Source organism: Puma concolor, chromosome D2 (genome assembly GCF_028749965.1).
Source record: "Puma concolor isolate L17-30 chromosome D2, mPumCon1.1.hap2, whole genome shotgun sequence".
Taxonomy (NCBI): Eukaryota; Metazoa; Chordata; class Mammalia; order Carnivora; family Felidae; genus Puma; species Puma concolor.
The window spans coordinates 72,202,829-72,217,588 of record NC_141677.1 but is presented as its reverse complement, the minus strand read 5'-3'; the positions used below and the strand labels follow the sequence as shown (position 1 = coordinate 72,217,588).

The 14,760-nt window shown below is 40.5% G+C and overlaps 1 protein-coding gene across 5 annotated transcripts in view; it reads right to left on the bottom strand.

The window, feature by feature from the left end:
* Positions 1–2,358: 2,358 nt before the first annotated feature.
* Positions 2,359–14,760, bottom strand: part of TDRD1 (tudor domain containing 1) — a 50,202-nt gene continuing 37,800 nt past the window's right edge. For 4 of the 5 annotated variants that reach the window (XM_025918232.2, XM_086680936.1, XM_086680934.1 and 1 more), the window contains 8 exons: positions 14,078–14,353; positions 13,243–13,362; positions 10,764–10,880; positions 7,431–7,598; positions 6,169–6,396; positions 5,506–5,552; positions 5,332–5,424; positions 2,359–2,766 (listed from right to left, as the gene is read on the bottom strand). In XM_025918232.2, the coding sequence (XP_025774017.2) occupies positions 5,332–5,424; positions 5,506–5,552; positions 6,169–6,396; positions 7,431–7,598; positions 10,764–10,880; positions 13,243–13,362; positions 14,078–14,353 (1,049 nt within the window). In that variant the 3' untranslated portion in view covers positions 2,359–2,766. The remainder of the gene's footprint in view (positions 2,767–5,331; positions 5,425–5,505; positions 5,553–6,168; positions 6,397–7,430; positions 7,599–10,763; positions 10,881–13,242; positions 13,363–14,077; positions 14,354–14,760) is intronic. The other variant, XM_086680933.1, reaches the window with a different exon arrangement.

The following is a 14,760-nucleotide window of genomic DNA, read 5'->3' as shown; positions in this document are numbered from 1 at the left end:
CTCAATTTACCAAGTCCAGGCAGTAGTTGTGTCAGTGGTGAGCCCACCGGTTACACTAAGGGTCTACTGCTCCGGGCTAGCAGCCTCCCAGCACTAAGCCTCACATTTACTTAATTCCTCTCCTGGAATCTGGCTATTTAGGGCCCTACAGATAAGGATCCTCACCTATTGGTTTTCTGGAGCATTTACTATCTAGTAAGAGAGCTCAAGTTCAGAAAAGTAATCACCTTCACTCAGTTTTGAGACTTTTACATTTCTAGTTGCCCCAACAAAAGAATTCTACCAAAAGAAAAGGCGTATCGAATATACCTCCACAGACACACTTTCATCACAATATTTACACGTCCTCTGCCAAGTAATAATTTGTTTGGTTACATGGTTTCAGCAATTTTGTGCTTATCTAACTGAAGTACATATTTTGAGGGAAACTGAACACCAGATGTGACAGATCACACATGGTGCTGATGAATAATAAACACAGCATTTATTTCAATCTCAGGAATGTAAATGGAGGTCAGTATATACTTGAATGTGAATTAATAATGTTAAAGTAGGTCCATTAAAGATAGAGCTATTGCTAGCTATTGCTAGACCCAGCAATTGCACTAGGAATTTATCCAAAGGATACAAGAATGCTGATTCAAAGGGGCAAATTCACTCCAATGTTTACACAGCACTATCAGCGATAGCCAAATTATGGCAAGAGCCCAAATGTCCATAGACTGATGAATGGATAAAGAAGATGTGGTATATAGATTACACACACACACACACAGGAATATTACTCGCTGATCAAAAAGAATGCAATCCTGCCATTTGCAACAACGTGGATGGAACTAGAGTGTATAATGCTAAGCAAAATAAGTCAGAGAAAGATAAATATCTGATTTCACTCATGTGGAATTTAAGAAACAGATGACACAGGGAAAGGGAAGGAAAAATAAGAAAAACAAAGGGAGGCAAGGCATAAGAGACTCAAGTACAGAGAACTGAGGGGTGCTGGAGGGGTGCTGGGTGGGGGGATGGGCATGAAGGAGGGCACTTGTTGGGATGTGCACTGGGTGTTATATGTAAATGATGAACCACTAAATTCTCCTGAAACCATTACTATGCTACATGTTAACTAGCTTGGATATAAATAAAATTAAAAAAAAAAAATAAAGTAGGTCCAGTATAGTATCATGTAAAATGAATCCAGATCTCCAATTGTGAAAACTATTTCCATAGACTGTCTTGTTCCCCAAAAGAGACTAATAGCTGAATCCTCATATTAAACTCCATTTACTCTTTGTATTCAAATTTCCAGCACCATGTAAAACCACAGAATCTGAAACTTTCAGACCTTTTTAATGTTCTGACTTGCTTCTCTACTTTTCCACAATGAAAAGGTCAACTTTGTGATTCCATAATTTCTATGTGTATTCTCACTGTGGCTAGAATTGACTGAGAAGGAACTAAGCATCCAAGGCTCCAAACATGTACAAATCAGAAAAAGAACTTAGCAAAATAGTGACCATAAGAACACAAGGCTGAAAAGTGAAAGGATTTTGAGCAAAGCAGCATATATTTTTATCTAATAAAAGCACAAGGGCTCAGTTGTTTAAGCATCTGACTTCAGCCCAGGTCATGATCTTGTCGTTTGTGAGTTCGAGCCCCACACTGGGCTCTGCACTCACAAAGCAGAGCCTGCTTGGGGTTCTCTCTCCCCCTCTCCCTCTCAGAATAAACTTTAAAAAAAAGGCACATCAATATTTGAACTTGTTACATGAAGAAAAATTCCATTTAATCTGGCTGACATACATTACCAGTAAAAGCAAAAAAAAAAAAAAAAAAAAAAAAAAAAAAAACCAAAGACCAAAAAACTAAAACCCAAAAAACATTCTTTGAGTTGGTAACCTCTTCTTGGTTAGGAGTCTGATACTAAATTAGTAAATCATGGAAAATTTCCCAACAGAAACTTACAGGCTGGCAGGAAAGTCAGCTGGCCCATAATTCTGCACGTTTTAGGAGCAACTAAGATTCCTTTATGTGCTTCAAGAAAAATGCATACTCTAATTTTTAACTTAACTGCATTTGTATTTCAGAAAATGTAAATTCTACCTACAACGAAGTCTAGATGGCTGCAGATTTGGAAGGGTATGGATGTTCTGTAGAAGCAGAAAGAGAAAGTCCCTTCCGCAGCTGAGGAGCGGTTGGGAGCCTGAGGATAGACTCTGAGCCCAAAAGGCCACAGGAAAAGAGATCCGAGATGGGATGGAGACAGCAGCTCACGATCTCAAGAGTGGACAGGAAAAGAAGAGACAGGACCGAAGCAACAACAAGCCAAGGAACATTTATGAAGTGGAAGAGGCAGATGACGACAGAGCAAGGCATGTTTTATTACCAAGTATTTCAAACATACAGAAAAATCCAAAGAAACTCACGCATCTATCAACTAGATTTATCTGCTAGTAATATGAAGCCATATTTTCTTCCGTGTTACCTTTAAGTCCTAAAAATTTATATTCACAGTAGAAAATCCCTATGTATCTCTTCCCGATATCCCATGAATGTGGTATGAAACTTCCACGCCAGACTTATTTGGGAGGAAGAACTTAGAGGGAAAAAAACAAAACTCCCCAACCCAACAGAAGAGTGGCAAAGCAAACAGAAACGGAGGCACAGAAGACAACATTCGCGATGAACACGCGGGGTGCCGTGCTGCCTCTAAGTCTAGCCTTCGTTGTTTCCTTTCTGCTAAGCATGTATCTCCGGGACAGACTGCTTCTGAAAGAGAAAAATCAACTCTCAATATGCCTTATTAGAGACTCAATCACTCTGCTTAATTTCTAAAGTGCAAGCAAACCAAAGTGTACATTCAAGTCGGATCTGTTGCAGAAATGCACCGCCACAGCATTGTGCACGAGCTGCCGTGGTTTGGATCGCCCTGGACCAAAGCGAAACACAGCTGTGTGCACTCCCCTTCCGATACAGAATGTTACAGTGACTTGTGTGCTGAAGCACTTATTTATCACGTCTGAGCCACAGAGGACAGTCTTTGGTTCCTATCGCCACAGCATTCCTAGTTGGGCGATTTTAGTTATTTAAAAATTTCTCCAAGAAAGACTAAACACTTCAATTTTAAACACATTTTCTCTGTATCTAGGAAAAACATTTTAAAAGAGTGAATATTCGGGGCGCCTGGGTGGCTCAGTCGGTTGAGTGGCCAGCTTTGGCCCAGGTCATGATCTCACAGTCCGTGAGTTTGAGCCCCGCGTCGGGCTCTGTGCTGACAGCTTAGAGCCTGGAGCCTGTTTCAGATTCTGTGTCTCCCTCTCTCTGACCCTCCCCCGTTCATGCTCTGTCTCTGTCTCAAAAATAAATAAGCGTTAAAAAAAAATTAAAAAAAAAAAGTGAATATTCAACTATACTTCCACCACAATCAAGTATGCTTAAGCAATCATGTATGTAATTTTTTCTTTTTTTGTTTCGGTTTATCCATTCATTTTGAGAGACAGAGAGAACACGTGCATGGGAGGGACAGAGAGAGAGAGAGAGGGAGGGAGGGAGGGAGGGAGGGAGGGAGAATCACAAGCAGGCTCCGTGCTGTCAGCACAGAGCCCGACGCAGGGCTTGAACTCATGAACCGGGAAATCATGACCTGAGCCGAAACCTATAATCAGACACTTAATCAACTGAGCCACCCAGGGTATCCTGTAATTTCTTCTAATATAACTCCTCAGTCTCATGTCCTTCAAAACTGACTGAATCTAAGGACGCTGCAGCACAGCAGACAGTAAGCAGCAAGGAGCAGCAGACAGGGTTCAGCTTCGAGCCTAAGACCTGGTTTTGTGTGTATCCAGTGCAGCCATTTAACCTCTTTGAGCCTTGGCCTCATCTATAAAATGGGGTCTTACTCTCTTTCCAGGACTACTGTAATGATTACATATGCGACTACATGTTCAAGTGCTTTTTAAATAATACATAAGGCATTATACTATATTCAAAATGTAGATAAAAATGTATTTATTCCACAGTAAAGGAAAAGCTAGTTCAACTACTAGTCTTTAAATCACATCTTGTTTTTTTTTTGTTTTTAAACAATGTCTCCAATCCATGTAGAAACATGCGTGCGGGTTAGCACTCTCAATATCCTTACAAAAAAAGCCTATTACACAGGTAAAAATGAGATGATTTGGTGCTAGGACTAAATTCCAGAAGTCCATGTCACTGCATGTCCGTTACCCTACAAAATTATCAGGAAATTTAAGATTTGACTTTACATTTTTTTTTAACTTAAGATCTTAGACTCAAGCACACAAGACAGTAGTCAATACTGAAAGCGAGTGCATCAGAAAGGACTGAAGGCTGTAACTGCAATGGCAGATGAGCATTTATTAGAAATAACCCAAAACTTGTAAAGAAAATCAACCAGGAGACAAAACTATTGCTCTAGCAGCGATGACACTCCACTCAGAATTCAGCTGTACTTTCTTAGGAGCAGAAACAAAATAACTGTACCTTCCCACACGGAGAAGGAGAGAGCACGTGAACTCACGGACAATCACCAGGCGCTCAGAGGTACCATCCCGTGAGCTACTTGCAAAAAGGTCTGACCCAGGCTGTGCTGTAGCCGACAAGAGTGCATGGAGTCAGAGACCCTTTGCTTTTGGCTGGAATTAGTAGGAAAGACAATTTCATTTTAATCAGAAATTCTAACTGACCTCTGATCACAAGGTACTTCTGAGGGCTACCTTCGAACAAAGCATCCCAGATCAAAAAAATAAAAATAAATAATAAAAATCAATCAATCAATCAATCAATGTGGGGAAACTGTTGTTTCAAACTCACCAATTATCATTGTTACACACTAGAATCACCACCAGAGAGTAGGCTTTGTTTTGAAATGAAATACACTATCAGTGAAGCCCATTTTCCATGCTTGGCCCTTTAAAACCTCTTCACAAAAAATGCTGAACATTTTTACCGCAACATGCCCAAGTGAGAGTTAATTTCACCCCTAAGACACAAAGAATCTGAGGTAAAGCTTTACCTCACAACAATTTTTACAAGTCCCTCCGTGACATCAATAATGTAAGCATTCGGAACTGAACAACAGTGAGTGGTTACAACGTGAACACCCCTGGACTCAGTCCCATTAACGGTCAACTTCAGATCAGCAAATAAAACTTGGCAAGGCAACAAACACATTACAACCAGACCTCAAATCATTAGGTCGCAAAATGAAGAATAGCCTCATGACGTGGTTCATGCCATGAGTTCTACCCTGACATGCCTTGAGATGTCCCGTTGGTGGTGACGGAAGTGGTGAAAACATCAAATTTAACTTACTTAACTTCTCAACAATTTTTTCATTTCAATAAATTTATTTTGATTGGTTGGATTGTTTAAGAGGAAGAGAAGAATCTGTTCATGTTTTTCAACCTATGGGTGATAAAGAAATAGTATTACTTCATTTCTAAAAATGTAAGAAGTATAATTTCACTTCAAATAAACTCTACCCACCTGTTTCCGTAACTCTGTGCAACAGCAATTCATCCTACATGTCTTTTCTAGAAGCAAATACAAAAAGCCATCAGATAACACACACCATATGTAACAAAAACACTGACGAAACACTGAAAAACACTGAATTTACACAGCTCTGCCCCTTAGGCATGGGTTCTCACTATCAAGGACCTAATCAATTACTTCTCATTTGGGCTTTAATATTTTCTACTACTGTGTCCTAGTTTTCACCAAATTAATGCCCCCATCTCTAGGATTTTAGGTCTTTTGCCTATCATATATGGGATAGCTCTTCAGCCGAGGGCAGGCCTATCAAGTAATCCTCTTGTGAGATATCCAGAAGATCCAATCTCAAAAGTGCAAACTCTTCTCACTTTGGTCAGGGTCGAAAGTAAGTTGGAAGTAATTCTGAATGCCAGACATTTCTAAAGCTCTCAGCATCAATGTATCAGCAATGCTGCTGAGCCTAAGCTAAGGAAAATCTGGACCGGGAGGCCTGCTTCCACCCAGTAGGTCCCCGTGCCACTGGATTTACAAAGGACAGGGAGGAGGAAGGGAATGTGACCACGCAGAGTAAGGAAAGACCAGGTCACCTACACTGATTACATTGCTTCTTAATTACACTTACATCTGTCATTAATTAAACTTGAAAACAGATACCTGTATTTAAAGCACTTTGCTTTTTAGATGTGATGTTTTTTGCCAGGCCGTAAGTCACCAGCTTATCAGCTATACTGACAGTACCATTTTCACAGCATTTCTCAACCGACACCATATGGACATTGTTGGTAATTCCTTTTACGGAAAGCATTACACTCTGATTCAGCATGAAATTTTTTAGTAGTTCTATCACTAATTGCGAGCAGTTTCCATTCAATTCTATTAGTCCTGGGGAAAAACTGAGTATTAATCAAGTGCCTTAAAAAAAAAAAATTTACATACATCATCTAAAGATAATAAGCAAAGGGATGTCTGAGTGGCTCAATTGGTCAAGTGTCCAACTCTTCATATCAGCTCAGGTCATGATCTTGCAGTTCATGAGTTCAAGACCCGCCTTGGGATCCATGCTGGCCATGTGGAGCCTTCTTGGGATTCTCTCTGTCTCTCCCTCTCTGTCCCTCCCCCACTTGTGCTGTCTCTCTCTCTCTCTCTCAAGGTAAATAAATAAAAAGTAATAATAAAGAAAATAAGCAAAAGCCTCACTCCAGCTGAGTTTAGGTATGCTTTGATGTACTATTGCTGTTGCATTAAAAAAAAAAAAATCACTCGATAAATATTCATTGATCCCTATTGTTTATCGAGCACTAATCTGAGTCTGGAGGGCACAAAACAGAAAACAGTTGCTGCCAGGGACATATGTCCTAATGGGAAAGGCAAACAATAATAAAGGTAATTTTCCACCTCCTCCCTGAGTCAAAACCAAAGCAGACTAGGAGCCAATGAGTGAGCTATTATCCGCTGGGACCACTGGGTAACAAAATGAGGAGTGAAAGTAAAAAGCTACGTTAGCATTTTTGTTCGCTTTACTCAAACACCAAAGGAAGGAACTGAATATCAATGCAGATACAGTGCACAGTGAATTAGCCCGAATGGTGTCATCTGAATGTCTCTTGTCTCTAAGAGCCATGACAGAGCACAGAGGCCCTCAGATAAGGGTCAGAAGGACCAGTTCTTCCAGGCACTGCCACTTCTAGCTGTGCAACCCAGGGCCAAACACAATAACTGAACAACAATGGGCTAGCAATATAATTTTTGTGAGAATGAAATGAAGAATAGAAGATACGAAACTTTTTTGGTAAACTCTGCTTGATGTTTAGAAATCTGGGCAGTTATTGAAATGCCCATTTGACTCAGACATAGGGCTATAAAACAAAGGGAAAACCACACAGACATCTCAACCGGAAAGTGACTTAACTGCCTACCTTCAAATGAACATTTAATAATTTGGAAAGGAAGCTCCAAGTGGCTGGTGGGAATTGGCTGCACTCTGGAAAAAGGCAGAGTTTCAATGTTTCCATAGTCTACATAGAGCACTTTCACATAAGCATCCGATGTCCCCAGAACAATGGCACGGTACCAGAAGTCATCATCTGAAAATATAATGCAATCTTAGGTAAGAAGGTACATTCAATGACTCCCTCCCTCCAGATGGTTATTCAGTTACATTTACGTCACTGAAAATTTTTGATTACAGTCCAGATGAAACACAAGCATCACCTCCACTCCTTCCAGAGTCTACTAAAAAGACAACTGCATGATTAAAAAGGAAAAAGCACAAAACCACAAGGATAGAGAACAAGACAGAAGACAACACCGGAAGCTGGAAAGCAGATGCCTAAATGGAAATGAGGTAGCAGTGCTCAAGCACAGCTGGCCTGGCCGTGGGGAAGCAAAGAAGCATCTTCATTTGCATCTCAAACCCCCAAGCCTGGACAATCAACCCATTCAAAGGCAGTAGTAAGGATGAAGCTGAACATCAGGCCTGGGTAAAGGAAGTGGACCTCCTTCCCAAGACATCGGAACAGACTTTAGTTTATAAATACATTTACACAGAACACTTATTTCTTAAGTTGCTAAAGAGAATGATCTCTTTTATGTTCATGGGTTTTAATAAAGCTTCAAATGCCCTCTTCATTTCCAGCCAACTGCTCCTACTCAAGGGCAGAAGACTAGAGGTTTCTTCTCCTGAGAGGATGAACCAGACTACTGGACTCGGAAGCATGAGGCGGCACAGAGAAGGAAGTTTGCCAAGAACAATGTCAGGAGAGCTACCCACTCCAAGCAGGAGACACCAGTCCCAAGTGAATGCACTTCAAGATTCTCAACAGCAGGAGTCCTGGTGAAATGGACGGGCACCATCACCCTACAGTGAAGGCCACCAGAAGCTTCCAATCAGATGCCCCATTGTAAGTGAACAGCAAAGGATCACCAGACATTTGAAGTAAGCCTCCGACACGACGGAGAAGATCAGAACAAACAGGAACTCTAGGAATCGGGAGAAGACTGAAAATTACAACGATGTTAACATTCCCAGAGAAAACACCTTCCACCCTTGGAATACCAAGACATTATTAAAAACACACACTTGAGAAGACAGACAACAAAGCTACTGAAACTAGAGATGTGGTACCAGAAGTTAAAAACTCAGTAAGCTGGGAAATAAAATTGAGGAACTCTCTTGAAAACAATGAAAAAAAGTGAAAGAGAAAAGAGGAAACTTAGCAGAAGAGTTTCAAGTCCAACATTAGAATATTTAGAATTCTTAAGAGAACAGAAAATCAAAGAAGGGAATAAAAAATTTTCAGAAAAATTTCTCAGAACTGAAGCTCACAACTTTCTAGCCTTAAGGGCCCAGCCACTTACGAGCGCCCAGCACGACAGTGAAAGCCAATACTAAGTCACATCATGAATTTCAGAACAGGATGAAGACATTCCTACAAGCTCCAGGATAAAAAAAACATACAGTTTGGAGAATCTAAATGATCCTTCTCTCTTGACCAGCAATAGCTACAGCTAAAAAACAGTAAAAGCGGACTGGCCTGTCTGGCTTGGTCAGTAGAACGTGCAACTCTTGGGGCGCCTGGGTGGCTCAGTCGGTTAAGCGTCCGACTTCGGCTCAGGTCATGATCTCGCGGTCCGTGAGTTCGAGCCCCGCGTCGGGCTCTGTGCTGACAGCTCAGAGCCTGGAGCCTGCTTCAGATTCTGTGTCTCCCTCTCTCTCTGACCCTCCCCCGTTCATGCTCTGTCTCTGTCTCAAAAATAAACATTAAAAAAAAATTAAAAAAAAAATTAAAAAAAAAAAGAACGTGCGACTCTCGATCTTGGGGTTGTAAGTTTGAACCCCATGTTGGGTGTAGAGATTACTAAAAAATAAAAAATAAAAAAAACTCTTAAAAAAAAGAAAAAAAGCAATGCCTTCAAAAATTTAAGGGAAAGATTATTTCCAATCTAGAGTTTTAGATCTAGGCAAGCTATCAATTACTTGTTAGGGTAAAGCCTTTTTCAAACATGGGAGAACATGGGGAGATAAGAGAAAATTCATCTTACATACGTGTATCTTTTCTCAGCTTCTGAAGGATGGGATATATACCCAAATATTAGGGTAAACCAAACATAAGGAATTCAGAAAACAAGGTGAGATGAGGGAGGGAGAAATTTGGCCAACAAGGTCAGGTAAGAGACAAATCCATGAAACAAAAGGGAATCCATCACCAGCATGATGATGAAGGAAAAATTCCAGGGTGATTGCTCAGCCGTGAAGGACAAGCAGTCTAGATAGGAGGCGCAAAGGCCACAAGAACTGACAATATGATAAAAGCTGATAAAGTACACAAATGTTCACTAAGAGAATTTATACCAATGCAGAGAACTGGAGATAATCAGCGAAAGGATACAGACCACTGGTAACAACAACAACAAAGACTGCAAAAGAGATATGTAACCATGTATCTCATTACATCATGGTTTACTACACAGCTGTGAACAGTGTTTATGTAAAGTTCTAATAAAGTAATAAAGAATACTTATCTAACCAAAAATTGCGATTGATTTCTATCAGAAGAAAAGGAAGGAGAATGTAGATCCAGTTGTCATACAAAAGGAAACAAAACTAAACGTAATATGGTTAACTGTAAATTTAAATTTAAAAATGAACACTATGTGGGCAATAGAGCAAAAACACTTTAAATTCATTGCTGACAAGGAGATGATGAATTGGCACTCACAAACTTTTGGCACATATGGACATCTCTTTAAGATACCCAGAGAGCAGTATGCTTCTGGGACGTACAAAACAATTGACATCTTTTGACTCAGGAATTCCCAAAATTTCTGCCCAAGAATATTCACTCCAAGTGTTATTTTTATTCCTAAAAGAAATCTGTTAACATGAAATATTAAAACAACAGGACAATGGTTAAAGTGTCCCTGATTCAACAAGTCGACTTTTCAATGCAGTTATTTATTTTTTTTTTTAGCACATTCAGAAAGTTCTATAAACTTGCAACTCCTCCACATATAAATATGATATTATTATGTAAAACTGATTATCTGTAAGTACTGGTAGATACCTACCTATATCCTTACCCAAACATAATTTATGGTTATGGAACAGAACATATGAATTAACAAACAACCCTGCCCTTCTTAATTTCTCTAACAAAATGAAGTGTGCACTTCAATAACAAAACACACAAAATTTCATGTAAAAGAGAACAAAATATTTCCCTTTAATATTTTACCTCAAAGACCCTTACTTGTGTATCTGGCACAGCACACATCTCCAATTTTCGGTCGGTAAGACAATCCACTATTCTGAGCACTGCAATATTCTCCCAATTCAGCTGTCAACACACACAGTCTTTCCTGATTTTCTGAAACACAAAAAAGCAATTTCCTGTGAGGAAATTTTCGGTGCTGTTTAGACAGTATACAAAAAGAATGTTAAATCAAATCACTTTAAAGACCCTGTTTATGGGGCGCCTGGGTGGCGCAGTCGGTTAAGCGTCCGACTTCAGCCAGGTCACGATCTCGCGGTCCGTGAGTTCGAGCCCCGCGTCAGGCTCTGGGCTGATGGCTCAGAGCCTGGAGCCTGTTTCCGATTCTGTGTCTCCTTCTCTCTCTGCCCCTCCCCCGTTCATGCTCTGTCTCTCTCTGTCTCAAAAATAAATAGATGTTAAAAAAAAAAAATAAATAAAGACCCTGTTTACATTTACATGTGAAGAATCCACGAAACCACTAGTGGCCCCGGGTACAGGCGGGCTGCAGTGCTGGGCAGGAGGACTAGGGAAGCCTCCAGAGCACTCAGTTCCACACCAGCATGGCCATACTCTACAGAAACTCATTGAGTCCCACTTTCACAATTTTCCCATGTAATTTTCAGTTAAGTGTGTTCTAGTTAATAAAACACAGTTCTTCCAATTCATCAGGATTCAATAACCCTACTTTCCACCTACACAGATTAAAGATGATTATTTGTAATGCTGGACATAGATTTAAAAGCCCTTGTTGGTATCACCACAATTTGTCGTCTGACAATTTGGACCTTGAGAGCTTGTTTGGAAGTTCTAGCAGGGGAGCACAGCTACTAGTATACCCTTGACCCAAGAACAGTCCTCCTCTATCAGGGAAGGTCGTCCTCTTTGACCAAGCGTGCAGCTTCGGGAGGGACACACATGGAGCAGTGAGGGAGGAAGAGGACCCCTGCCTAGCCAGCCAGATCAGCCGAATCAACCCTGGCGATCAATGGGGTGACAGATGTCGAGCCAGATCGCCCTCACATCCTCGTTTGACAATTTGAAACAAAGATTCACTTTTCCAGCCTTCAAGTACCTGCAAATTGTTTTAAATTTGCACTAACTTGCACTAGCTCTCTTTCTGACACTACAAGGATAAACTCAAATATGTTGAAAGAGATTCCTTAATATACACTTCCATGAAACAAAGAAGAAAACATTTATACATTACTTTTTTTCAGGATTAGGACCAGCGTAAAACATTTTTCTAAGTCTCTAAACTGTAGTAACACGGATTACAAAGTACACTTTCAACATATCAAATTTTCTTAACATGTTAGCTTTGTAAATACAATTCAAATTAGATAGTATTTTTTTTTTTTTTTGAGAGAGAAAGACAGAGTACGAGGGGGGAAGGGCAGAGACAGAGTGAGACACAGAATCTGAAGCAGGCTCCAGGCTCTGACTGTCAACACAGAGCCCAACACAGGGCTCGAACTCACAAACCGTGAGATTATGACCTGAGCCAAACCCAAGAGTCAAATGCTTAACCGACTGAGCCACCCAGGCCCCCCATGTTTTTTAATGTTTGTTTATTTTTGAGAGAGAGAGAGAGAGAGAGGGAGGGAGAGACAGAATGTCAGTGGGGGAGGGGCAGAGAGAGAGAGAGAGAGAATCTGAAGCAGGCTCCAGGCTCTGTCAGCACAGAGCCCGACGCGGGGCTCGAACTCACGAACCATGAGATCAGGACCTGAACTGAAGTCAGATGCTTAACCAAGTGAGCCACCCAGCCGCCCCTAGATATCTGTTTTTAAGCAAAAAATTATATAGCAATTAAGGACACGATTTTTTAATATGAAATTTGTTATCAAATTGGTTTCCATACAACACCCAGTGCTCATCCCAACAGGTGGCCTCCTCAATACCCATCACCCACCCTCCCCTCCCTCCCACCCCCCATCAACCCTCAGTTTGTTCTCAGTTTTTAAGAGTCTCTTATGTTTTGGCTCCCTCGCTCTCTAAACCTTTTTTTTTTTCCCCTTCCCCTCCCCCTTGGTCTTCTGTTAAGTTTCTCAGGATCCACATAAGAGTGAAAACATATGGTATCTGTCTTTCTATGACTTATTTCACTTAGTATAACACTCTCCAGTTCCATCCACATTGCTAACAAAAGGCCATATTTCATTCTTTCTCATTGCCACGTAGTATTCCATTGTGTATATAAACCACAATTTCTTTAAGAGACACAATCTCCTTATAAAAACCTGAAGGTTGGGCAGGTGCTAAATGCAGGGCATTCCCTTCATGTTCACATTTGTGTTTGAGTAACTAAATGTGCCTTAAGTGTTATGACGGTCAATTCTTCCTTAAAACATTGAATAAGACAAAAATCACCAGCCTCCCCTCTCCCTCTTACCTCTTAAGCAATTCTCCAGAGAAGTGTTTTCATTACACAGTTAAAAAGATGCGCATCAATAGGTCTCAAAATTTGGTTTCTTACCTGGCATCTCATTTGGTAGAGCATAAAACAAGTATGGGTTTACGATTTCTAATACGGTTGCTTGCACAGTTTTATTAACTGGCAATTCTATTGTCCTCCACTGCTCAGCTGAAGACATGGCTGAAAACACAGAAAACAGATCTTGCATAAAATAGACTAAACTTGGTATTCTCTCCCAGTTACATATTCATTCAGTTTATTCATCAACTGATTATCAACATTCACAAATTCCTAACATGAAAATCTGTATTTTCACAAAACAATCTATTCAATTTGAGGGATTTTGTATTACAAAAGAGTCCAATCTACTGACCTACTGCACTCCAGTGTTACTTCTGTAGTACATATAATGTAATTATTTTTTTTCATATTTATTTTTGAGAAAGAAAGAGAGTGTGTGTGGCTGGGGGGGTGGGGGGTGCAGAGAGAGGAGGAGACAGAATCTGAAGTAGGCTCCAGGCTCTGAGCTCTCAGCACAGAGCCCGACACGGGGCCCGAACTTGTGAACCACGCTATCGTGACCTGAGTTCAAGTCAGATGCTTAAACAACTGAGCCACCCAGACACCCCTATAATGTAATTCTTAAAACTGGTTGAAACTTTAGGGGACACATAATTATATGGTGCAAGATTACCTGATAAGTGACTACACTAAAAATGAGTATGGTGTTACATAAAACCATGTTTCAATAAATATTTTCATAACCTATTATTAACCTATTTCCACAAAGCATGTATTTCTACAGAAAAACTGCATCATTTGGATAGAAAAACTTTCATAACCTGTAAGAGCAAAGGATACATTAAATAACAAATCAAAGGTTTAAAAATGTTACCTTGAAGCCCCAGGGCATCAATTTGAAGATCATGTTTATTAACAGGCCTATTACTTCTCAAGCCTTTACATGGCGAACTAGTTTTTAAGACCAGATGTTCTTCAATCAGAACATCACTGATTATTCTGGGGTAAGAAGTGGAGACATCGGTGAGCTCAATTCCCACTCCCTGTCCAGTGATTTCAACCACTCGGGCTTGGAGTTTTATCCCTGCAACACACATCTGAAATCTTGTGATGGCTTCTTTAGTCCAGTGTCTGTTTTTCGGCTCTATATCTGGCAAAGAAGAACGGCATTAAATAGGATTCCATGCCCAAGCTGCATTTTCGCTTCAACGGTGTCTGGGACTGGGTCCTTGTTAAGTACTCCCTTCGGGTCAGCCATTTTGGTATCTTTTTTCAACGTTCAATTACATCTCAACATCCCCCATGCCCGAGTTACAGATACTGGCAGGTGTAAACATACCGCTAGGGTTTTGGGTCACTCAGAAACTTTACTTTCCCCACTAAAGTATCTTTACCTGGCATTTTTCCAACAGGCAAAAATGGGAATATTCTAGAAGCCACCATCGTGTTCTGTTACATACACAATGATGAGTTACACCAATTCTGCTGGTAGGAGACGTCAACCACACACCTTCACTTCTGCGGGCAGTGTTCTAGTGGTTAATTTCAAAATGTTAT